Source organism: Eubalaena glacialis, chromosome 11, assembly GCF_028564815.1.
Source record: "Eubalaena glacialis isolate mEubGla1 chromosome 11, mEubGla1.1.hap2.+ XY, whole genome shotgun sequence".
Classification (NCBI taxonomy): Eukaryota; Metazoa; Chordata; class Mammalia; order Artiodactyla; family Balaenidae; genus Eubalaena; species Eubalaena glacialis.
This window is the reverse complement of record NC_083726.1, coordinates 110,447,564-110,471,874: the sequence shown is the minus strand read 5'-3', so window position 1 is coordinate 110,471,874 and position 24,311 is coordinate 110,447,564. Positions and strand designations below refer to the sequence as shown.

General features: G+C 43.5%; 1 protein-coding gene, 1 non-coding gene and 1 pseudogene across 5 annotated transcripts; 1 reads left to right on the top strand and 2 right to left on the bottom strand.

The window, feature by feature from the left end:
- The first annotated feature begins 1,565 nt into the window (after positions 1-1,565).
- C1S (complement C1s) lies at positions 1,566-10,936 on the top strand. Of its 4 annotated transcripts, none has more exons than XM_061205710.1 (12): positions 1,566-1,725; positions 2,664-2,742; positions 2,979-3,186; positions 3,384-3,561; positions 4,452-4,577; positions 5,404-5,603; positions 5,796-5,949; positions 6,455-6,570; positions 6,978-7,056; positions 7,588-7,716; positions 8,269-8,343; positions 9,709-10,936. In XM_061205710.1, the coding sequence occupies exons 2-12, from the start codon at positions 2,720-2,722 to the stop codon at positions 10,506-10,508; spliced, it is 2,088 nt and encodes a 695-aa protein (XP_061061693.1). In that variant the 5' UTR covers positions 1,566-1,725; positions 2,664-2,719; the 3' UTR covers positions 10,509-10,936. The 4 variants fall into 4 exon arrangements, with proteins under 4 accessions (XP_061061693.1, XP_061061695.1, XP_061061694.1 ...); XM_061205712.1 differs by having other exon boundaries at positions 2,647-2,742; XM_061205711.1 differs by having other exon boundaries at positions 2,614-2,742.
- Positions 10,937-14,213: 3,277 nt separating this feature from the next.
- On the bottom strand, positions 14,214-19,456 carry LOC133101765 (cell division cycle-associated protein 7-like; annotated as a pseudogene).
- On the bottom strand, positions 16,836-16,908 carry TRNAV-CAC (transfer RNA valine (anticodon CAC)). Its single transcript has one exon. It is a non-coding gene; the product is annotated as a tRNA-Val (tRNA).
- Positions 19,457-24,311: the final 4,855 nt, after the last annotated feature.

Below are 24,311 nucleotides of genomic sequence, written 5' to 3'. Positions count from 1 at the left end.
GGCACATGGGCTTAGTTGCTCCGCGGCATGTGGGATCTTCCCGGACCAGGGCTCGAACCCTTTTTCCCCTGCAATGGCAGGCAGATTCTCAACCACTGCGCCACCAGGGAAGTTCCTGTGCAATTGTTGTTAATAGCCCAAACAGTGCCATCAAGTGCTGATACTTGTGCTTAAAAACTTGCTCTCATATCAATAACTTTGGAATAGAAGTTAAATGTGATAAATTGTTCTGAAGACGGCCAGGCTCCACACGGCCAGTATTGTTTGTTTAGAATAGTTGCCCACATTTCAACACTTCTGAAATCGGATGCATCTTATAATCAATCATATATCATAGTTTAATTGGCAGCTTTAAAAATGCCTAGTGGTATGTAAAATAAGGGAGCATCTTCACTTGATGAAGTTGTAGATTTGTTGGAATGCAGTCACTAAGACAGGGGTAGAAAGTGACAAGGGACAGAAGGAGAGCTGGGAGGTCAGGGAAGTCTCTGTGGAGGAGTTGTACACACCCACCACCACTTGGTCCCTTATCTGAAGCTCTAAATTCCAAAAGGCTCTGGAAACAAAGTGGGTATTTTTTGGTACCAAAACTCATTTGGCAGAAAAACCTAATTTGAACTAATGTGAAGTAATTTATAAATAGAATATATAATGATAACTAAATGATAGCTTTAGTTATTCTACTCACTGTGAAGATCAACCTGTTTAGCTGCAGAAATATTAATGTTTGATGTTGGAGTGTTATCTCAGCCCCTTGCGGGGGGAGGGACAGGAGGAGATGTTACCTAATATTGGGATATTGGGTCTGTATACCGCATTGGCACTGTCTTATTTTTTTTTTTATGTTTATTTTTTGGCCGTGTTGCACGGCTTGTAGGATCTTAGTTCCCCAACCAGGGATCCATCGAACCTGGGCCCCAGGCAGTGAAAGCGCAGAGCCCTAACCACTGGACCACCAGGGAATTCCCTGCACTGTCTTTTAAAAGGCCATAAAATTCTGAATTTTGAAGCATATCTCGACCCAAGGGTTATGGATAAAGGACTCTGGATTGTATCTGAACTGCAGATTTATGGGTGGATGTCATTGAGATGTGTGAAGATGTGGAGGGAATTTTAGGAAGAGGAAAAAGCATCTTCCCCCAGCATCGGGGATCTAGGAATAAGTCGTTATCCAACCATTACGTTTGCTTTAAAGGCAGAGATGACCTGCATTTCTGATAACTCCTCTCCCTTAATTCATGATTCATACGCAGTTGGAGGGCTGGACTTTCTGGGTTTGGCTTTTCCCTGCAGTATTAATGCCCTCCTTTTCCCACAAATCACCTGACTTCCCCGAAAACTCTGTAACACACCCTTTGGCTAAAAAAGAGCATTAGGCAATTGGTGAATTCCCCAATCCCTCCTTTCTCCCCCTGTGGCCTGGCATAGAGGAATCTCAGGCCTCAGTATGCAGTTCTTGTTTCAAAAGCAGAGGGAGCTCCAAGATCAAGGCTGAGTTCCCCTTTCCCTAAGTCATGGTCTCCCAGCCCCCCTCTTTGTTTGGATCAGGGAATTTCAGACATGCACACTGGGGTAGAGAATCACAGGAACGGAACCAGGACAGGGAGGTGGAGGTTCCTGCACCCAGGCCCTGTGCTGCTCTTCCTGGGAGCCGGCAGGGTTGCCCGGCACGCCCACTGGCAAGAGAGACGGGACTGACCCACTTGTTCCCATCAGCTTCTGAAGGTAAAAACCTTAAAATCAAAGAGCAGAGCTTTGATGGAGGAAAAAGGAAGGCAGAAAACTTTACATAGGAAGGTTTTGGGCAAAGATGGAGGGCTGGAAAGAGCAGAACTCAGAGAGAGAATATAGACCACTTATTTCTCTTAGGTTGACCCCATCCACCCCCATGTCACCCTACCACCTACCACTGTTTTCAGGGTTAGAAGCATATTTGGCAAGACTTTTCTAAGAACTATGGGGAGATGGCTTGTCTTTTTAGTAAAGGTTAAAAAAAAAAAACTGGAAAATTAAGGGAGGAAATTGAGGGAATACCTTTCCTTTTCTTTCATGTTTCTTGTCATTCAGCTGTCCCTTATCTCCTTCCACATCCAACCCTGTCTCAGACCACTTCTCCCAAGGTCACTGCCTTCCCCTAGGAAAAGAAACTCATTCCTCCATCAGTGGTCATTGGGAGAAATACATGCAATAATACACAGTCAGGAGAGCTGGTTAGAGGCGATAAGGGGGATCCTTGTCAAAAGAAGAGGGAGACATGTTGTAGGTGGATGGTCACGATGGGGAAAGACTCCTGAAATCCTGAGCGGAAAAGGGGATATTTATTGTTCTGTTAGGGCAGGAGGGAGACTGACCGAGTCGGGGCTGGGGTGGGTGTTGAGGGTGAGGGAGGAGAACAGAGGAAGCAGAAAACTGGGAGAAATTACTCATTATTTTGGAGAAAAACTGGGAGAAGGTCCTGAGAAGCCAGGGGAGAAGGATAAGATGTAGTTTCAGTCTAGAACCAGGGCGAGTGTGAGAGGATGGGTGTCGTCCAGTGATGATTAATGATACGGCTCTGTTGAACCTCTGTGTTATTCTTACCAAGGTGACATTGACCCCTTACCACCCAAGCAGGTGCCTGTGTGCTTGTTAGACAAACACAACCAGGTCTGCCACCACTTTAGGTCCAAAGTCCAGAGGTGCAGAGAGCCAGGACCAAGAGACGAGCTGCTCACCAGGGATGGACAAATTGCCAGAGATGTGGTGAGTGATCACGGGTCTACGGAGATGTATATGGACCCCATTCCCTTCATCTTCTCAAGAAAATGGCTCAGATCTGAAGCCTGGGTTTTGCTTTGACCTAGGCCTTTTTGCTTCATTCCAACCCAAGTTTCTCCTCCATGTGCTGGTGCCCTTCGCCTTTCCCATCCCTTCTCCCTGCACTTGTCTGCTGGCACCTGGGTCACCCACCTCTCCATACGCCTTTTTTATTTTTTCAGGTGCATTGTCCTGTTTTCCCTTTTGGCATGGGTTTATGCTGAGCCTACTATGTACGGGGAGATCCTGTCCCCCAACTATCCTCAGGCATACCCCAATGAGGTAGAGAAGTCTTGGGATATAGAAGTTCCTAAAGGGTACGGGATCCACCTTTACTTTACCCACCTGGACATAGAGCTGTCCGAGAACTGCGCATATGACTCAGTGCAGGTATGTTGTAATAAGCACGTAAAGGATGGGGCTGGGGTGGTAGACTGAGAGGATGCAGGAGGGGGTGCCACCGGCATACAGTGAGCTGGGCTCACATAGTCCTAAGATGGGAAATGGTCCAGTCTCTCTGTCCCTTTTTCTCTGACCTCCATACCAAAATATTACCCTTTCCTAGCTTCTTTTGACTCTTCTCTTAGATAATGTCAGGAGGCCTTGAAGAAGGGAAACTCTGTGGACAGAGGACCGGCAAGAATCCCAACTCCCCAGTGGTGGAAGAGTTCCAAGTCCCATACAATAAACTCCAGGTGATCTTCAAGTCAGACTTCTCCAACGAAGAGCGTTTCACTGGGTTTGCTGCGTACTATGTTGCTGTAGGTAAGGCTCACCCCTCTGTGTGCCTCATTGATCCAACCACATGATTAGAAGCCGGACAAACATTGAGCAATGCAGGGAGTGAGGGTTCTGTTTATAACTCTTATGAAGTGTTGACTTGGCTTGGATCCCTCCATGAATTGCTTTTGTGAAATTCAAATGCATAATCGTATCCTGGTGATGATGATGGTAATGATAAAAAAGAGATAATAAGCAGTAATTTATTGAGAACCACTATGAACTGGGCACTGTGTTAAGAACTTTACCTATATTAATTTAATCTTCACCTCAATTCTTTTTTTTTTTTTTTTTCACCTCAATTCTTGAACTAGGTGTTATTATCTCTACTTAAAGATAGGGAAAATAAGGACTAAGGAAGTTAAATAACTTGCCAAGACTCACACAAGGAATGCATGGTATTCAAACCCATTTAACATATGGCAAACAAACTTTCAAATTCTGTGTGCATCTCCAGCGATCTCCAGGGTAAAATGAAGTCAGGACATCTCATAAAGCCAAAGTATTGTTTAGATTTGACAGAATTGCCAACATCATATAAAGTAATACATGTACTAATTGTTCCTCCCTGTAGAAGACATTATCAAGTTAAACTTGCAGAGTGTTGTCTCTGGAGCTGACATGCTCTGTTTGTGAGAAAGGTCAAGAGTCTCTGGCATTGAGAGGTCCACTATAGCTGTGCAATGGTAGAGCGCAACTCTGGAATCATAGTTCACAAGAGTAATATAGAATAATACCATCCTGAAATGTGATTCATTGAATGTCTTTAAGCAACAGACCCTTCCTACTTTTCTTACCCTTGCAGTGTGGGGCTTAACCTCATTCTTCCTTCTAGGTCTCTGTCCGTGACCTCAATCTTTCTCTATTCTTTGTAGATGTAAATGAGTGCACAGACTTTGCAGATGCCCCTTGCAGCCACTTCTGCAACAACTTCATTGGTGGTTACTTCTGCTCCTGCCCCCCAGAATACTTCCTCCATGATGACATGAAGAATTGCGGAGGTGAGCTTGGCATCAAGAAGGGTGCGTGTTCCCTGGGATTTGGAATGGCTTGAGGCTTCAGTAGGGGGCTTGTCTACCCTTCGATTTTGATTAGCCTCAGCCTTGACTTGGCATCTATTTTTATTTTTTATTTTTTAATAGCTTACAAGCTGATTTCTTTCTTTCTTTCTTTTTTTAAATAAATTTATTTATTTATTTATTTTTGGCTGCATTGGGTCTTTGCTGCTCCACGCAGGCTTTCTCTAGTTGTGGTGAGCGAGGGCTACTCTTCTTCGTTGTACTGCGCGGGCTTCTCATTGTGGTGGCTTCTCCTGTTGCGGAGCACGGGCTCTAGGCGCACAGGCTCAGTAGTTGTAGCACACGGGCTTAGTTGCTCCGCGGCATGTGGGATCTTCCTGCACCACGGCTCAAACCCGTGTCCCCTGCATTGGCAGGTGGATTCTTAACCACTGTGCCACCAGGGAAGTCTGGCATCTAGTTTTAGTTACCCATAAACTGAAGGGGAGCTACAAGAGTGGAGGAAGACAAACCTACAGGGTCAAGTTAATTAATTAGAGAAGAGAGATAGGTGCCTGTGAAGAGTCAACCTGGGGCTCTCCGTAACCATGAAAGGCTCTATCATCAGCAATGTGATAGAAACCCAATAGGTATTGGGTATCTCTGCTGATATGTATTGGGTATGAAATTGTGGCATGTGGGCTTCAATCAATCAATGTGACAGTCAATCAATGTGGACTGTCAATTCATGAGAAGTATCATAGAAAAAGGCAGGGACTCCTTTGCTTGACGCTATATTTGATTCTCCTTTTCTCTTTTTCTCCCTTAGTCAACTGCAGTGGGGATGTATTCACCACACTGATTGGGGAGCTCACAAGTCCCAATTATCCCAGTTTATACCCAGAGAACTCGAGGTGTGACTATCAGATCCTGTTGGAGAAGGGGTTCCAAGTGGTGGTGACTATGCAGAGAGAAGATTTTGATGTGGAACCAGCTGATTCTGCGGGCCACTGCGCTGACAGTTTACTTGTGCGTGATGGATGATGAACTTTTCTCCCACCTCACACAGAGAGATTTCTCCTTGAAGACAAGTTATATAGCTTTCTGCCCCTTCTTTTCTTTTTTTCCTCTCCTTATTTTATTTTACTTTTATCCCTTCCATTTTACCTTTTTCTTTCAGTTCTTTCTCTCTTCTGATTTCATCATTTTGTTTCTCTTCAGTTTGTTGCAGGAAACCAGCAATTTGGTCCTTACTGTGGTAATGGATTCCCTGGGCCACTAACTATTGAAACCAAGAGTAATGCTCTCAATATCATCTTCCAAACTGATGAAACAGAGCAAAAAAAGGGATGGAAATTTCGTTACCATGGAGATCGTGAGTAACTTAGAAGTTGCTCTTTGGTTGGTGGTACCAAAGTCCTTGCACAATGTAAAATCAAAACAGGTAGATTGTTGTATGGATAGGTATCCTGAGAATACTCCACTTCCTCAGCAGGATCTAAACCTGTCAGTAGTTGCTAGAAATGCCTTAACTTCTAGGAATCTTTCAACTGGACTTGTGAATGCAGACAGCTTAGGGGTGGTTCATTTGTAATGCCATATTAATTAATTAATAATTTTTTTCGCCACACCATGTGGCTTGCGGGATCTTAGTTCCCCAACCAGGGATAGAACAGGTGCCCTCGGCAGTGAAAGTGCCAAGTCTTAACCACTGGACCACCAGGGCATTCCCTGTCATATTATTTTAGACACCTCCATATTGGGATGCTGGGCGTCAGGATTGAGGATGACTGAACAACTGTAGAAAGTGTGAGAATGATGTAAATATCATAGAGATTCTCCAACTATTTGGTAAAAAGTTTTTTCCTATCCTTTCCAAGCAATCCCTTGTCCTAAAGAAGTCACTGCCAATTCTTTTTGGGAGCCTGATAGAGCAAAATATGTGTTCAAAGATGTGGTGAAGATAACCTGTGTGGATGGGTTTGAAGTTGTACAGGTAAAACACTGTTAGAGTCTTCTCTTTAGTCCCTAGGTCAGGATGAATGTACTGGGATTGTCTAATCGTTTACCGAGCGTTCTTGTTCCAGCAAGGTCTAACACCTTCTCCATAAAGAGAACCGCTCAGGATCTTTAGTCTTTCCTTGTCAGTCATGAAGATCCTTGGACAGCTTGACATTCCCTTTTTGGCTTTGGTCTTCCTGGGGCAGGGGGACTGATATGCTGGGACAAAGTTGTCTTTTAGACCCAACTCCTGGGTGCTCTGGGTCATTCTGCTACGATGTCCCCAAGCTTCTTGTGGTGAGGACTCCTCATTGATCCAAGGCCAGAGATCGACTCCATTTCTGGATTTTGATTCCCTAAATCTCTCCTTATAAATTAATGGAGATGTTTATTATTGTCTAGGGAAGTGTTGGCTCGACATCTTTCTATTCTACTTGCCAAAGCAATGGAATGTGGAGTAATTCCAAACTGTGGTGTCAACGTATGTACCTCTTTAAAATGGGACTCTTTTTTTTTTTTTTCCTCCCAAAGGGAATGGAAAGATTAGTGCATTAAGATACAAATGCATGGTTTCCTCTTAGGCTTGTGAGAGAGTAGATAGGGTTTTTGAAGGGAAGTCAGTCATGGAGTCTCAGCCCTGATCTGATCCCAGACCAGTCAGACTAGCAGGTTTCTTCCAAAGAAAGAGGCTATGAGATTGGTAGAGTTAATAGCATTATATGGGTCCATTCTTGCAGAGGCCTCACCAACCACTGAGAACCAGGTTCATCCTTGTAACTTTCAAGGGGCTATCAGACCTGGCAGGACTCAGTGGGCTAGGGTGTTGAGGGATGCCAGTCGGAGACCATGGCCACAGAGAGGCTGACATGGGGGGATTCATCCCAGGTGTGCTTATGGATGTGGGGAGTGGGGAAGGAGTGAGGAACACGGCTGGGAGGATGGACTGGCCCAGTGACTCCTCCTGGGAGGAAGTGGCCATCCTGACCATCTCTCTCCTGCCTTCCTCTTGTAGCCGTGGACTGTGGCGCTCCTGAACCCATTCAGCATGGTAGAGTCGAAGATCCGGAAAATACTCTATTTGGTTCTGTCACTCGCTACACTTGTGAGAAGCCATATTACTACATGGAAAATGAAAGAAGCGGTAGGTTTCTTTGACTAAAGAAAAGAGAAAGAAAGAATGAGAGTGTTGGAGGGTGAATAGCACAGTCTTCCAGGGTTGGGTGCTCCCTGCGGTGGAAGTACGAAGTCCTAACCACTGAGCCACCAGGGAAGTCCCCTGACCAACTGTTTAATGTAGAACAGGAGTAATGCTTCCAGCTTCAAGTCACTATTCTATGACGCCTGACTTTCTCGATGGAGAGGCCTTGGTGGTGCTGGATGAAGGTCTGGATGGCTCACAATATGTCCCACTTCATTGTTTTTAATTTAATTTATTTTCCCACTTGACGCACTTTCCCAGCCTCTACCATAACCCTCTTCCTTCTGCTTTGGAGACTGTTCCTTCCCCTCCCTTGGCAGGATAGGGGCCAGAGGGATTGTTTGGAGGATGTTCTCAAGATTCTTTTCTAGTTGGTTTGATCTGATCACCTCCTCAAATCCCAGAGGTGCTAAGGCTCTGAACGAAAAGGGGGGGGCGGACGGACTCCAGAAGATGTGATGGTGAGTGTGTCCCCTGTCCCTTGTGCTGTTCCAGAGGAGTATCGCTGCGTTGGCAACGGGAGCTGGGTGAATGAGCTGCTGGGCGCAGAGCTGCCAAAATGTGTTCCAGGTAATCAGGGCCCAGGTTTGGGTAGAGAGCACGGCCACAGGTGCGGTTGCATGGGTCTCACCTTCTAAAAATAGCTGTAATCTTCTTGGGAAGGGACTTGACAGTCTGGGCTGCCAGAGTCTAGCTCAGTCAGGTGGAGACAAAGCTGGGCCGTGGACCTGCCAGGGCCTTGGGGAATTCATCAACCACACTGTCAGGCCGATGGACGGGAAAGAGAAAAGTCAGCCTGTGACAATTGGTGTCAGAGTCTGGGCCAGTTAGGTTTGGTAATGTAGATGTAGTAAGGGCGTCTAGGATTGCTAAAAACAGGGCCTGAAATAAGAGAGTGAGGAATCAACACTCAGAAACAAGACTACTCGAAGAGCCTAGTTATTATATTAAAAGTCTATCTGGTAACAAGATATAGAGGAATAAAAGAAATAAGGGGTTGCATAGAGATCAGAGTTGAGTAGAAGAAGGCTCCCAGGCAAAGCCAGAATAATAATAATCATCCTCTTAGTAACAACAGTGTGATTGAGAGCTAGGTACCAAGCTAGCTCTCAATCAAATAATCAAATGCAATCAAACAATTGCCTTTATTATCTCATTCAGTTAAGTCTTTGCAACAACGCTCTGGGGTAGGTGTTATCGGTCCCGTTTTACAGTTGAGGGAATTCAGTGCAAGTTCACAGAGTTAGGAAGGGGCATGGGTAGGCTTTGAACCCAGGTCTGTCTGTTATGCTCAACTCAGAGTGCATTCAGGCTGACTAGTGAGGGATTTAGGAAAGCCCACTTTATCTGAAATAAAATTCCGTTTTAGTTATATTCCGCAATGGCAAAGCAATCAAACCTGGATCCAGTCAATGGGGGATGAGATGAAAGATGGAAAAAGAGAACCCTCCACGGGTTACTAGGAGGGACTCAGCTGCAATTAGGACTTGAGAAAAGAAGGTGATAAGTGTTTGATCTGGGCATCAGAGGAAGGTAGAATGCTCGCCTCCCCTACCACCTGTATGAGGACAGGGTTGCCCAGCTCTGGCTCCCAGCTGGGCCCCCGGCCCCATGTGCCAAGCCTGGGGTGAAGTGTCCTCCCCACACTGTGAGTTAAGCCGTCCATAGTGTGAGGCTCGTTTGGGTTCAGTAATTCACACACAGCCTCAGTTTAAACCAGTCTTTCCCACAAGCCTGCTTTTGGCACTGGCAAAGTGGGATGTTTGGTCCCTAGGTAAGTTCAGGATGAGTCAGGCACTGAGATGGTTGACCAAATATTTGGCTATGTTGTGCTGAGAACGCTGAGGTCCAGCAGGTGTTTGAGTGGTTGTAGGATTTGCAGGGGGCCAGCAATCTACCCTGCTCCCTTCCCACCTTGTTCTTGTTCCTCCCTAGTCTGTGGCGTCCCTGGTGAGCCCTTTACAGAAAAACAGAGGATATTTGGAGGCTCCACTGCAAAGATTGAAAGTTTCCCCTGGCAAGTCTTCTTCTCGAACCCCAGGGCCGGCGGGGCTCTCATTGACGAGCACTGGGTGCTGACAGCTGCCCACACCGTGGAGGGAAACCGTGACCCAGTGATGTACGTTGGATCCACCTCAGTGGTCACCTCACAATTGGCAAATGCCCAGATGCTCACTGCTGAGAAAGTGTTTATTCATCCCGGTTGGAAGGTCCTGGATGCCTCGGAAATACGGAAGAATTTTGACAATGACATTGCGCTGGTGCGGCTGCAAGACCCAGTGAAAATGGGACCCACTGTCTCCCCTATCTGCCTGCCAGGGACCTCCTCAGAGTACAGCCCGTCAGTGGGAGATCTGGGGCTGATCTCAGGCTGGGGCCGAACAAATACCAGAGACCATGTTAATAAGCTCAGAGGGGCAAAGTTACCCGTTGCTCCCTTAGCGAAGTGCCGGGAGGTGAAGGGGCTAAATCCCGGAATAGATATAAATTCCTTTATTTTCACTGAGAACATGATCTGTGCTGGAGGTGAGAAGGGTGTTGATAGCTGCGAAGGGGACAGCGGTGGGGCCTTTGCTCTACAGGTCCCTAATGAAGAGAACCCCAAATTCTATGTCGCTGGCTTGGTGTCCTGGGGCCCCCAGTGTGGTACCTATGGGATCTACACTCGCGTCAAGAACTACATTGACTGGATCATGAAGACGATGCAGGAGAATAGTGCCCCCAGTGTAGGCTAACCATACAGATCCCACCAGCCTCTCTAAGGGCTGTGACCCATCTGTTGCTTTCTGTTCCTCACAATAATCCCATTATTTCACCATGACTGAGAGAAGACATGGGAGTATGATTTAACTAGAACTTGATTGTTGGGATACCTGGTTGGAGGTGGGGTTTGATCATGTCGTTGTGTTGGTCATTCAGTGTAGTTGGAGTTCCTGGGGTCCTCTGCCCTGAATCTGTCCTGTGGACAACAATGTGGGAAGGGACGCTTATCTTGTACTCTCCCACCGGGAGCCCTCTTTCCTGATGATTGCCTCCTGTTCCAGTTCTGACTCTGAAATTCATTGTGGGGCACACCCTTGATTTTTGTTTCCCCTTTACCTGTTCGCAGTTTATCATTATCAGTGTCTACTATCTACTGGTAATAAAGCATGTTTATAACCCAGTTCTGGCTGACTTGTCTTATTCCACATCAAGACTTCAGCACCATAGAAAGGGAGTGGGATGGGCTGCTGTGTCCTGGAAACCCGGGCCCCTAGCAGCTAATATTTAATTGTCATGAAAACAGGGAATTCAGTTTCTCTCCTCTCTTCCAATTGACATTTACTGAGTATTGTGGATTAGCATAACGTCAACACAAGGTACCGTGTTCTGTTTTTGAAATTCATCAAACGTACTTGAACCTCACTCAGACATCCACATACAACAGTTAGAATTGGCTGTTTAAGATCTTTAAGTCTAAAATTTTGTGGTATAAATTGTTTCAATATGTCTCCTGAAAATGAATTTTCCTTTAGTGTGCATTTGTATAATACAATATTATGACTCAATGAAAAAGAAAAACAGAAGAAATTCAGCATATGCTTATCTGCTTTCCTGGTGGTTTTGGTTAATTTGTCAGTCAGGCAACAACGTCTTCTCTGGATTGAACTCTGCACCAAGATGGTATAGCTCATCTTGGTGAGGAGGGACCCAAAGACTCCCTTCTACTTTTTTCCAAGGGAACAGAAAAACAAACAAGCGAACAAACAAACCACTCCTCATCCCCACAAAATGATTAGTGGTGAAACAGGACCAGACAATAGAGACTAGTATTTTTTTTAATTGAAGTATAGTTGATTTACAATCTTGTGAATATATATATATATTCTTTTTCATATTCTTTTCCATTAGGGTTTATTACAGGATATTGAATATAATTCCCTGTGCTATATGGTGGCACCTTGTTTTTCATCTATGTTATATATAGTAGTTTGGAATCTGCTAATCCCAAACTCATAATTTATCCCTCCCCCCGCTTCCCCCTTTGGTAACCATAAGTTTGTTTTCTATGCAGAGATTAGTATTTTTTAAACTGAGCACAGGAGAGCTATCTTAGGGTGGCCATTGCTCTAACAAGGTGTCTTACGAAAGCCATGGCCTGAGATTAAGAGTTCAGGGACACTCTGGTCTGTTTGATGTGACACGTGGCTTTCAGGAGAACAGTTTTTATCAGAAGCCAAAAGGGGTATATTTGTGGCCCATCAAGAAAGGACTTTGATCTTCCATGGACCAAAAGAGCAAAATTCAACAGCTGACCTTAGGCTGGTGGTTAACATATGATGAAGTAACCAGAACTCTAATCGAAAGGCCTGAAGAACCAAATGGAACTTCCCTGGTGGCCCAGTGGTTAAGAATCTGCCTGCCAAGGCAGGGGACACGGGTTCGAGCCCTGATCCAGGAAGATCCCACATGCCGCGGAGAAACTAAACCCGTGTGCCACAACTACTGAGCCTGCATGCCTAGAGCCCGTGCTCTGCAACAAGAGGAGCCACCGCAATGAGAAGCCCGTGCACTGCAGCGAAGAGTAGCCCCTGCTCGCCACAACTAGAGAAAGCCTGTGCGTAGCAATGAAGACCCAACACAGCCAAAAAAAAAAAAAAAACCAACAATAGGAAGCTACTGGAAGTATCGTGTCAAATCAACCAAGCAGCATAAAGCCATTTACTTTATTCCTTAACTGTACACCTGCCAACTACCTTCCCCTACCTGCCTGTCGTTACATGTGCCATGGAGTTGACAGTGTACCCTGGACTACAGAGTTTTGGGCAGGAGAAGGGGGATTCCTCTAGAGAAAAAAAGAATTGGAAAAATATTAAGAAACATGCTTGTGATGTAGAAATTTTCCTTCTTTTTAATAATTGGAGGAGTAGAAAAAAAATCAGCCTGGAATCTGACAAATAACAGAAAAAGGAAGTCCATCCCTGCCCGAGAGAATCTTTAGTCTATTTGGGTTCTGCCCTCGCGGATGGGCCGAGGTATTGGTGAAAGGATTAGCTTGTTGCTGCTGCCTTGGACAGTAGGATGGGTCTTTTTTTTTGCATCGTTAGCTGTACTACCAGATCATTTCCCTGGGTGAGGGGCAGGGAGGGGTTTTAAGTGAATCATCATCAGAGACTTTGGAGCTGGGAAAGGCTCATCACCAAGGCCTAGAAGGGCTAGAAAATCATTCATTGTGGCTTAAAAGACATCAATCATACGGCCTTGCAAGTCGCTTGGGAGTAACGTGTGTGCTTCCCCTGAAACTCAGGAAAAGACTTAACTTTTAAAAAAACAGGTGAATTGTCACATTTCTTTGGTCAGAAGAAAATGGAATGGTAGATCAGCTCCTCACGCTGGAGGAAAAAAATGGAGCCAAGAGGACTTTACGGGAAGGACCCTAGTTGAAACAGGACTAGCCCAGAAGGGGCTTGAGGGATTTTGGGATTCTCAAAAGTTGCTTTTACCATGATTTCTAGAATCAGAAAAATATTCTATGAAAATGTGACTTTTTACTTTCTGCATAGCTGTTCTTTTTTTTTTCAATTTTCCATGCAACGTAATCAAGAATTTATTTGAAACATCTTATGATATGAACTGAAATAAACTTGGCAAACTACAATTATCCTGAAGTTTTATTCCATGAATTCAAATCGACCTACTCCTGAAACCTCCCTGTCCCAATTCCCCAGGATGACTTTTCTACAATGATTTCAGGTGTAGCACTGCCTGAGAACCTTCGGGGTGTGACTGTGTGGGCCCGATGCCCTTGGTAGAAGAAATCAGCAGCAACTAAGCTTCAACTGTGACAACTTGAATAATAAGCACATACATGGAATATTCTCCTGAAAGGCCTCCAAAGTCATATACTCCACTTGTCATCAATCACCTAATTTTTCCACATGGTTTTAAGACTTTTGTGCCTTGATTCTGTTAAAAATGTCAACAAACACTAAATCAGACCCAGTGTTTTCATGTAAGCAAGTTAGAGGACTAGTCTCTGGAATTTGATAGATGTAGCTAGTTAACACTACTACTGCATTTCTAAGTGCTTGGTTTTATGGGTGGATTCCAGGGCTATTTAAACACCAATTAAATCAAACATACTTTCATAAAATTGTCATTTAAAGAGGATTCTGAAACTAAATGATGGAAAAGAACCACTGGAAATAAGAGGGGGGATGGCATGGGGTGAGGGGTAGGGGGGAAAGCAAAGGAGAAACTGTAGGAGGGCAGAGTACAGCTTGCACTATATCTCTGTGATGCTCAGACACACTTGCGTGTCTAATGATATTAACTTGATTTGCCTATAAGACAGACTGATCATCAGAATTCTTAACTTGGCTTTCAATCACGTGACAAAATTGAGAAGTTTAACAAGGAAGGTTTGTGAAGTGGAAGGCAGGTAGTGGATTTTCCAATTATTATGCTTGCATTTCAAACTCCTGTTTTAGACTTTTCAAGTAAGCATGCACGTTCCCGAAGCTATGGTACTTGGCTAAGTACACGAGCACCCCTGTCGCACACTGCCCCTCTCCCTGCTGACAGAAGCTGCAGTTGCAGATCCCGTGACGCGGTGGGCAGTGCCCGTTTGGGTCTAGCAGAGCATCCCTGACTTCTTCACCATAAACGGTTTCGAGGGCAGGGACCGCAGAACTGGCCTCGAACGCCCCAGCACTCTGGGTTTCTGCAGTTTGTCTTGGTATCAATAGTTTTCTGGCAGCACTGATGACAAGTCGATCCCAATGAGCGGTTATAGATCTTCTCTCCAGAGTTGTTGCAGATGTTGTCCAATTCTTCCCATGCAATTTCGTCCATGGAGCGAATATATAGGGAAGGGTCATGGAGCCGGGGCGACGACTTCGGGGCATGTCATCTTCGTTCATGTAGCTGGCCAGGGGCTTCCTATTTCTCACCAACATGTCCTCCTCCTCCTCCTCCTCCTCCCCCTCCTCCTCCTCTGTGGGCAGGGCGCTGAGCCACCCAAGGACCTGGGACCTTGACCTGGTGAAAGGAAGAGCTCTCTGCTCAGGGTTTCTCCTGCAGGCTACACCTGGGAATGTGCGCCTTCGGGGTGTCTTTGGACGTGAACTGGGGTCTGGCAGGGAACGCCTTCCAGGGAAGGAGCCAGGGAAGCTTTCTAATTCTGACATTAGTTTTGCAAGCATTGCTTTGTTTTGCTTTATATTTAAAGCCCTTTTCTCCCAAAAATTCATGCCACTTTCATCTTCTGAAACAGAATTGGAACCGGTCACGGAATTCTCTGAGGGCTCGGGGTGGGGATGGGGCCGCTGCTCTTTTGCTGGCTGCTCCCCCGGTGTTTCTTTTCTTTTTCTTTTTTTAAATTTATTTATTTTATTTATTTATTTTTGGCTGTGTTGGGTCTTCACTGCTGCGCACGGGCTTTCTCTAGTTGCAGCGAGCGAGGGCTACTCTTCGTTGTGGTACGAGGGCTTCTCGTTGCGGAGCATGCTCGGGCTCTAGGCACGCGGGCTTCAGTAGTTGTGGCACGCGGGCTCAGTAGTTGTGGCTCACGGGCTTAGTTGCTCCGCGGCGTGTGGGATCTTCCCAGACAAGGGCTTGAACCCGTGTCCCCACACTGTCAGGTGGATTCTCAACCACTGCGCCACCAGGGAAGCCCCTCCCCCGGTGTTTCGAGCTGGGAACTTCATGGCCACCCGGAGAGGTCCGGAACGTCTTCACTGACTTCGGTCCGACAGCTCGCACGGTCTGCCCGCAGCCTCATTCCACCTCTGAGAAACCGCAAAACGATTCATCCTCAGAGTCGGTATGAAAAACACTGGCCATTTCGTTAGTGACATCTGGCCTTGGTTTCTGTAAAAATCCACAGTGGTCTAACACATCCTGCACCTCACTTTCTGAAAAGCTGCAGGAAGATTCATTAGCAGAGTCCTCATAAAAAACACTTGCCGGTTCTTCACTGATAGCTGACCTGAATTTAGGTTTTGTGTTCGCAAAATTATCAGAAGCAAGCTGGCACAACTGTCATCAGAGGATGACAAGGTTTCCATGGAAATCAGCTTCACATATCTGAATATCTTGAAGTTCTTCTTTGCTCTGCCATCCTTTTGCAGCATGTGGCGAGCGTCGATGCTGGCGCCGGCTCTGGGAGCAGGGAAAGCCCAGCAGCCTCGCCCATCGCCGTCCCACCTCTCAGGGGCCGGAGTCCCAGCCGCGTGGGCCGGGGGGCGAGGTGCGCAGAGCCCGGGTGGAGGGCAGCTGTTTGTTTGTTTGGTTTTTTAAAATTAATTAATTAATTAATTAATCTTTGGCTGCCTTGGGTGTTCGTTGGGTAGCGCGGGCTTCGCATTGCGGTGGCTCCTCTCCTTGCGGAGCTCCGGCCTCTAGGCGCGCAGGCTTCAGTAGTTGTGGCCGTGCTGGTTTAGTAGTTGTGGCTCGTGGGCTCTAGAGCACAGGCTCAGTAGCTGTGGTGCACGGGCCTAGTTGCTCCGTGGCATGTGGGATCTTCCTGGACCAGGGCTCGAACCCGCGTCCCCTGCATTGGCAGGCTGGTTCTTAACCACTGCATTACCAGGGAAGTCCCCAGCTGTTCTTTTTTAAAATTAAAAATATGAGAAAACTACTTCTCAGCTTTATTGAGGTATAATTGACAAATAAAATTGTAAGTTAATTAGTGTAGAATGTGATGATTTGATATACATATATATTATGAAAAGATTTCATCTCTCAAGTTAATTCACATATCTGTCACCTCACATATTTATCCTTAAAAAAATTTTTTTTGGTGCGAACTTTGAAGTCCTACTCTCTTAGCAAATTTCAATAATACAATATAGTGTTATCAATTATAGTCACCATGTTATACATTAGATCTTCAGACCTTATTTACCTTATAACTGAAAGTCTGTACCCTTTTACCCATCGCTCCCTATTTCCCCCATGCCTCACCCCAGGACAACCTCTTTTCTACTTTCTGTTTCTATGAGTTTACCTTTAAAAAAAAAAAATTAATTAATTAATTAATTAGGCTGCATGGGGTCTTAGTTGCGGCATGTGGGATCTAGTTCCCTGACCAGGGATCGAACCTGGGTCCCCTGCACTGTGAGTGCAGAGTCTTAACCACCGGACCACCAGGGAAGTCTCACTTTTTTTTTTTTTTAATATTTCATATATACGTGATATCATGCAGTATTGCCTTTCCCTGGCTTATTTCACTTAAAATAACATCCTCCAGATTCACCCATGTTGTTGCAAACGACAGGATTTCCTTCTTTTTTAAGGCTGAATAATATAATATATATTGTGTGTATACACACACACACTATATTTTCTTGATCCATTCATCTGTTGAGAGACACTTAGGTCGTTTCCATACCTTGGCTATTGTGAATAATGCTGCAATGAACACTGGAATACAGATATCTCTTTGAGATAATGGTTCGTTTATTTTGGATATACACCCAGAAGCGGGATTGCTGGATCATATGGTAGTTGTATTTTTAATTTCTTGAGAAGCCTCCATACTGTTTTAATAGTGGTTGTATCAATTTACATTCTCAGAGACAATGTACTAGGGCTCCTTTTTCTCTACATCCTTGCCAGCATTGATATTTCTTGTCTTTTTGATAAATAGTCATCCTAACAGATGTGATAATAGATAACAGCCATCCTAACAGATGTGAGGTGATATTTCAATTTTTTTTTTTTTTTAGGCCATGGCAGGATCTTAGTTCTTTGACCAGGGAGCAAACCTGCACCCTCAGCAATGAGAGCGTGGAATCCTAACCACTGGGCTGCCAGGGAATTCCCTCATTGTGGTTTTGATTTCTATCTCCCTGATTATTGGTGATGCTGAGCACTTTTTCATGTACCTGGCCATTGTATGTCTTCTTTGGAAAATGTCTATTCAGGTCCTTTGCCCATTTTTAAAAATTGGGTTATTTCCCTTTTTGCTATGGAGTCATATGAGTTCCTCGTTTGTTTTGGATATTAACCCCTTGTCAGATAGGTGGTTTGCAAATATTTTCTCCCATTATGTAGGTTGCCTTTTCATTTTGTTTATGATTTCCTTTGCTGAGCAGAAGCTTTTTCATTTGATGTAGTCCCAATTGTTTATTTTTGCTTTTGTTGCCTTTGCTTTTGCTGTTTAATAAAAAAAAAATCATTGCCAAGACCAATGTCAAGGAGTTTACCCCTATGTTTTCTTCTGGAGTTTTATATTTTTAGATCTTATATTTAAGTCTTTAGGATTAAAGACTTAAAATAAAGTTGATTTTTGTGTATGGTGTAAGATAGGGGTGCAGTTTCATTCTTTTACATGTGCAAATCCAGTTTTCTCAACACCATCTATTGAAAAGACTATCCTTTCCCCATTGTATATTTTTGGCTCTTTGTCAAAAATTAACTGACCATATATGCATAGGTTTACTTCTGGGTTCTCTATTCTGTCCCATTGATCTATGTGTCTGTTCTTATGCCAATTCCATACTGTTTTGATTAGTATAGGTTTGTAATATAGTTTGAAATCAGGAAATGTGATGCCTCCAGTTTTGTTCTTTTCTCTCAGGATTGCTATGGCTATTCAGGGTCTTTGTGATTTCATACAAATTTTAGGATTTTTTTTCTATTTCTGTGAAAAATGGCATTGGAATTTTGATAGAAATAGTACTGAATCTACAGATGTCTTTGGGTAGTATGGACATTTTAACAATGTTAATTCTTTCAATCCACAAGCGTGGAATAGCTTTCTATTTATTTGTGTCTTCATTTTCTTTCATCAATGTTTTATAGTTTTCAACATATAGATTTTTCACCTTCTTGGTTAAAATTTTTCCTAAGTATTTTATTCTTCCTGATGCTATTGTAAATGGAATTATTTCCCTAATTTCTCTTTCTGATAGTTCATTGTTAGTATATAAAACACAATTGATTTTTGTATATTGATTTTGTATCCTGCAACTTCACTGAATTCATTTATTAGTTCTAATAGGTTTATTTTTGGTGGAACTTTTCGGATTTTCTATATATAATATTATGTCATCTGGGACTTCCCTGGTTGTCCAGTGGTTAAGACTCTGCTCTCCCAATGCAGGGGGCCTGGGTTCGATCTCTGGTGAGGGAACTAGATCCCGCATGCATGCCGCAACTAAGTGCATGCTGCAACTAAGACCCGGCACAGCCAAATACATAAATAAATATTTTAAAAAAATCTACAAACAGCACATTAAAAAAAATAATATTATGTCATCTGCAAATAGAGACAACTTTACTTCTTCTTTTCTGATATAGATGCCATTGATTGATTGATTGATTGATTGATTTCCCAATTGCTCTGGCTAGGACTTCTAGTACTATGTTGAATAAAAGTGGTAAGAGTGGGCAGCCTTGTCATTTTACTGATCTTAGAGGACAAGCCTTCCGTTTTTCACTGTTTAGTATGATGTTAGCTATGGTCTTGTCATGTATGGCCTTTATTATACTGAGATACATTCCCTTTATATCCAGTTTGTTGAGAGTTTTTATCATGAAAGGATGTTGAATTTTGTCAAATGCTTTTGTTTTTTTGCATATATTAGGATGATCATATGATTTTTATCTTTCATTTTGTTAATGTGGCATATCACATGGATTGATTTGTAGATGTTGAACCACCCTTGAGTCCCTGGAATAAATCCCACTTGATCATGGTGGGATTCTTTGATTCTTTAAGGTACTGTTGAATTTGGTTTGCTGCTATTTTGTTGAGGATATTTGCATGTATGTTCATCGGGGATATCAGCCTATAATTTTCTGTTCTTGTAGTGTTCTTTCTGGCTTTGTTATCAGGATAATGCTTGCCTTGTAAAATGAGTTTGGAAGTGTTCCCTCTTCTTTTATTTTTGGAAGAGTTTGAGAAAGATTGGCATAACTCTTTAAATGTTTGGTAGAATTCACCAGTGAAACCATCATGTCCTGGACTTCTGTTTGTTGAGAGATTTTTGATTACTGATTTGATCTCTTTACTAGTAATTGGTCTGTTCAGATTTTTTAGTTTTTCATGATTCAGTTTTAGTTGGCTGTATGTTTGTAGGAATTTATCCATTTCTTCTTAGGTTGTCCAATTTGTTGGCATATATTGTTCATAGTAGTTTCTTATGAACCTTTATGTGGTAATGTCTCCTCTTTAATTTAAAATTTTATTTATTTGAGTCCTCTCTTTTTTTTCTTTTTCTTGGAAAGTTTAGCTATTGGTTTATTTATTTTATCTTTTCAAAAAAAAAAAAAAACCCACAGCTTTTAGTTTCATTGATCTTTTCTATTGATACAGAGCTGTTTCATCACCACAAAGATCTCCCTCATGCTACCCCTTTATGGTCACATTCTTTATCTTTTAATTTTCTTTTACAAGTTTAAAAAGACACTTTTGAAAGATCCAGCCTTTTCTCAGTTGTGCTAAGAGGTCAAGGGAATTGATTTTGAGTGTACCCACCTTTCAGCCAGAGAAAGGGGGAGACTAGATAAATGAAGGGGGATGGTGAAGTTGTGGTCACAGGAAACACACTGGAGGAACCCCAAAGCTGAGAACATAAACTTAAAAAGAGAGTGCCCTATTTTCTTCTTTCCTGGGGGTTCAGGTCCTGTTTGAAAAACCTCTTGTACTACAAGGGAATACAAATGACCTAGAATACCAACAACTGTCAGAAAGGTGCTAGTTCTAATTTTAATCACTGTACTCTGTCTGACCTCCAGATAGGCTGTTTGCGGTCTCTGTCTTCCTTTATGTTTAGTGCGAAAGCAAATTATTTCTTTGGTCTTCACTGCTTGGGACTGAATTTGAAATATTTTTGGCACAATGCTCAGGTTTGTCTGGGCACCCTCTATTCATGGGTAAAATGAAAATGTTTCTTGATCTCTCTTGGACAGGAAGCAAGAAGAACCTAAGGTTTCCAACAGGAAAAAAAAACAAGAGGATGGTTAGAATAAAAATTCACAGAAGACAAGGACAAAAGCAAAAAAGTTCCTAAGTAGACAGTGGAGAGAAAACTCAGGATAAAAGAAAAACAATCCTGGGATCACTGGAGACCAGGGTCCCAAAGAAGCCCCAAAAGAGAGAATCTGGTCTTTTCATGGAACCAAGCAGAGGTAGTGAGAGTGGGGAAGGGCTGAACCCAAGAGGCTGGACAGAGATACCCTTATTGAGATCTTGGAAAAAATTAACTCGGTTGGACCTAGATGAACTCTACATCTGCTTGGGCGTGTGTGTATGTGTCTACTTGTGACACAATTTAATGTAGAGTTTTTCCCCCAGCAATTTAAGAAGTTGTCTCAGTGTGTCTTAGGTGGCCCTGAGCCTTTTCCAGCCTCCTTTGCTGGTCCTTGGCTGCTTGTTTTGGCCTCCTATGCTGTCCTCACTATCATCTTTTATCCTTCAGTGTGAATAGATAGGTCAACTCACCAGTCTGACCTACGCCTAAAGCTTTGAAGGACTTTTGCTCCTTCTTCATGACGTTTCAATGATCAGCCAGAAATGGGAGGAACTACTTGAGAGTGGGGTTTAAAATTGTCTTGGGAACCTGGAAATGCCTTTAATGATAGTAGTAATTTTTATTGCATTCCACCAGACTGATTAAAATGTGTGTCGGGACAGGAAAGGGGTAAAAATTGTGATTCTAAAGTCGTAGTCACAAAGAAGGATCCTCCCCTCTGATTGTGTATGTCAAGGCAGTAAGACACCAGAGTATCGCTCCCCAGTACAGCTCATGATGTGCCTGACACTGAGTTAAGCCTGTTACATGTATTACCTCATTTACCTCTTTAATATTTATTTTTAAAAATTTTATTGAAGTATAGTTGATTTACAGTGTGTTAATTTCTGCTGTACAGCAAAGTGATTCAGTTATACATATATATATATATTCATTTTTTTTCATATTCTTCCCATTATGGTTTATCACAGGATATCGAATATAGTTCCCTGTGCTCTACAGTAGGACCTTGTAGTTTATCCATTCTACATATAACAGTTTGCATCTGCTAGCCCCAAGCTCCCAATCTTTCCCTCCCCCACCCCACTGCTTGGCAATCACAAGTCTGTTCTCTATGTCTGTGAGTCTGTTTCTGTTTCATAGATGTGTTCATTTGTGTCATATTTTAGATTCCACATATAAGTGATATCATATGGTATTTATCTTTCTCTTTCTGACTTACTTCACTTTGTATGATGATCTCTAGTTACATCCATGTTGCTGCAAATGGCATTCTTTCATTCTTTTTTATGGCTGTAACTCTTTAATATTTATATGAGATTGCATGAGATACTATTGTATAAGATTTGTATGCGATACTATTATTACCCCCATTTTATAGACAAAGAAACCAAGGCTCGGAGAGGTTAAGTAACTTGCTAAGCTACCATGGATAGAAAGTGGCCAGGTAATTTGGCCCCAGAGCCAATTCCCTGAACTCTGGTGCCCTCCTGCTGCTCTCTCAATTGGTGACGGTTTTTCCCCCCTGACAGCCTTCCTTTCACTGGGCCTTCCGTGATCCTCACTGCCACGTACAGCCCATCCTCCCCCTCTTTTCTCAGCCTCTCAGCTTTGAAGCTCATGTCATCAGACTATCTTATGCACATCTACTCATTGTTACAGTCACCTCCTGGGACCCATGTCATTCCCCTCATTTCTCAATGATCTTAGTTCCTGATTCACTGTCATTCTAACACTATTCCTGTCTTAATTTTTGGCAGTTTCAACATACAGATAGGCGATCCTTCTAAAACTGTGGCCCTGTGGTTCCATGAATCTTCTCCAACAATCTTATCTTCCACTCTACCTCAGCCACACACTCCCATGTTCATGCCTAGATAGACCCTGTCATTACCAATATCTGAAACCTCTCCAGTAATCTCAACTTCACACACCCCATTCTTTTGCCATCACCTCCTATTCTTCCAGATCTGTTCCTATAGGGCCACACTTTCTATATACCATGACACCAGGAACCCTAATACATCAAATCTTCTGCATATTTACTGCCCATCACGCACTTCGTGCCTGATCCCCTCTTTGCCCGGCTTAAATTCCATATAATAACTCTCTTGCATACATTTTGGACTCCCTTGCCCTTCTATGGTTTCAATATATTCACTTGGCAAAATCGAATCTGTTTCCTCTATGCCTGTATTGGTGCAGCTGATATTGGCTGGGGGAAAACACATGACCGAGCTCATACAACTGTCTCACAGAAGTGAGAACAACTGTCTCACTTTTGAGTCATGATCTTGAATCTCAAGTGGGCCCTTATGCTCCCAGGTGATCAAAATTCCCTAACCTGTTCTGTCTTCCACTCTCCTGGATGACTATTTCATTCCTTCTTCTCTCTCCTCAAATTCCCAAATCCTTATCTATCCACACTTTCAGCTGATGACCTTATTTTCTACTTGACCAAGACAAATGAAGAATTAAAAGAGAACGTCGACACATTCCTACCACCACACCTACTGAAATGGAAGCATCTTAAACTCTGCTTGCCTGTTACCCTAGATAACGTATCCATGCTTCCACCTGGATTCCATCTCACCCTTCCTCCACACATCATCATCATTTTCCCTCTCTATTATGAAATTCCCATCAGCATATAGACATGTGGCTATTTCCCTAATCTTTAAAAACAATCTTTTCTTGACTCCAGTTTCTCTGAAAGCTTGCCCTATTTCTTTGTTCCCTTTTGCGGGAAATTCCTTGAAATCATTGATTATTACCCTCTGTCTCCACTTCTTCTTCCGCTCTCTCTCCAACTCCAGTCTGCCTTTTGTCCCCATTGTTCCACCAAACTGTGCTTTTCTGAATCACCTCTGACTTTGACATTTGACATTGCTTTATCCCAGGATCAATCCTCTGTCTTCATCTCGACGTATAAGTGACATTTGCCCAGTTGATCAAGTGATCACTCCTTGGCCTTGATGCACTTTCTTTCTTTGGCTTCTGAAATTTTGGACTCTCTGGGTTTTCCTCCTACCTCAGTGGTCACTGCCTTAGTCAGCTCAGGTTTCCGTAACAAAATACCATAGACTGGGTGGCGTAAACAATAGACATAAGACCAAGATCAAGGTGCTGGCAGATTCAGTTCCTGGTGAAGTCCCGCTTCCTGGCTTGCAGACAGAGCCTCACTGGGTGCTCACATGGCCTTTCCTTGGTACTTGTGTGGGGAGAGAAATCTTCCTCTTCTTGTAAGGGCACTAATCACATCATGAGGGGCTTACCCTGATGACCTAATCTGAACCCAATTACTTCCCAAAGGCCCCATCTCCAAACACCATCATGTTGGAAGTTAAGGCTTCAACATGTGAATTTTGAGGGGGGGAAGTGGGGGTGGACACAGACATTCATTCCATAGCAGTCACTATTTCTGGGCCTCCTCTGCTGATTTTTGCTGTTCTCCCAGACTTCTGATTCTGGTGTGTCTCAGAGCATAGTCATTGGTCTTTTTCTCTTCTCTATCCAACTTCACTCCCTTGGCGGCCTCATTCAAGCGGTGGCTTTAAACACCCATCTCTATACCTA

Excerpts from the sequence above, each read along its gene's own strand:
- C1S (XM_061205710.1), top strand. The coding sequence starts at position 2,720 with ATGGACAAATTGCCAGAGATGTG. Across the intron at positions 5,604-5,795 it reads ACTGCGCTGACAGTTTACTT|TTTGTTGCAGGAAACCAGCA; the intron begins GTGCGTGATGGA and ends GTTTCTCTTCAG. Across the intron at positions 6,571-6,977 it reads ATGGGTTTGAAGTTGTACAG|GGAAGTGTTGGCTCGACATC; the intron begins GTAAAACACTGT and ends ATTATTGTCTAG.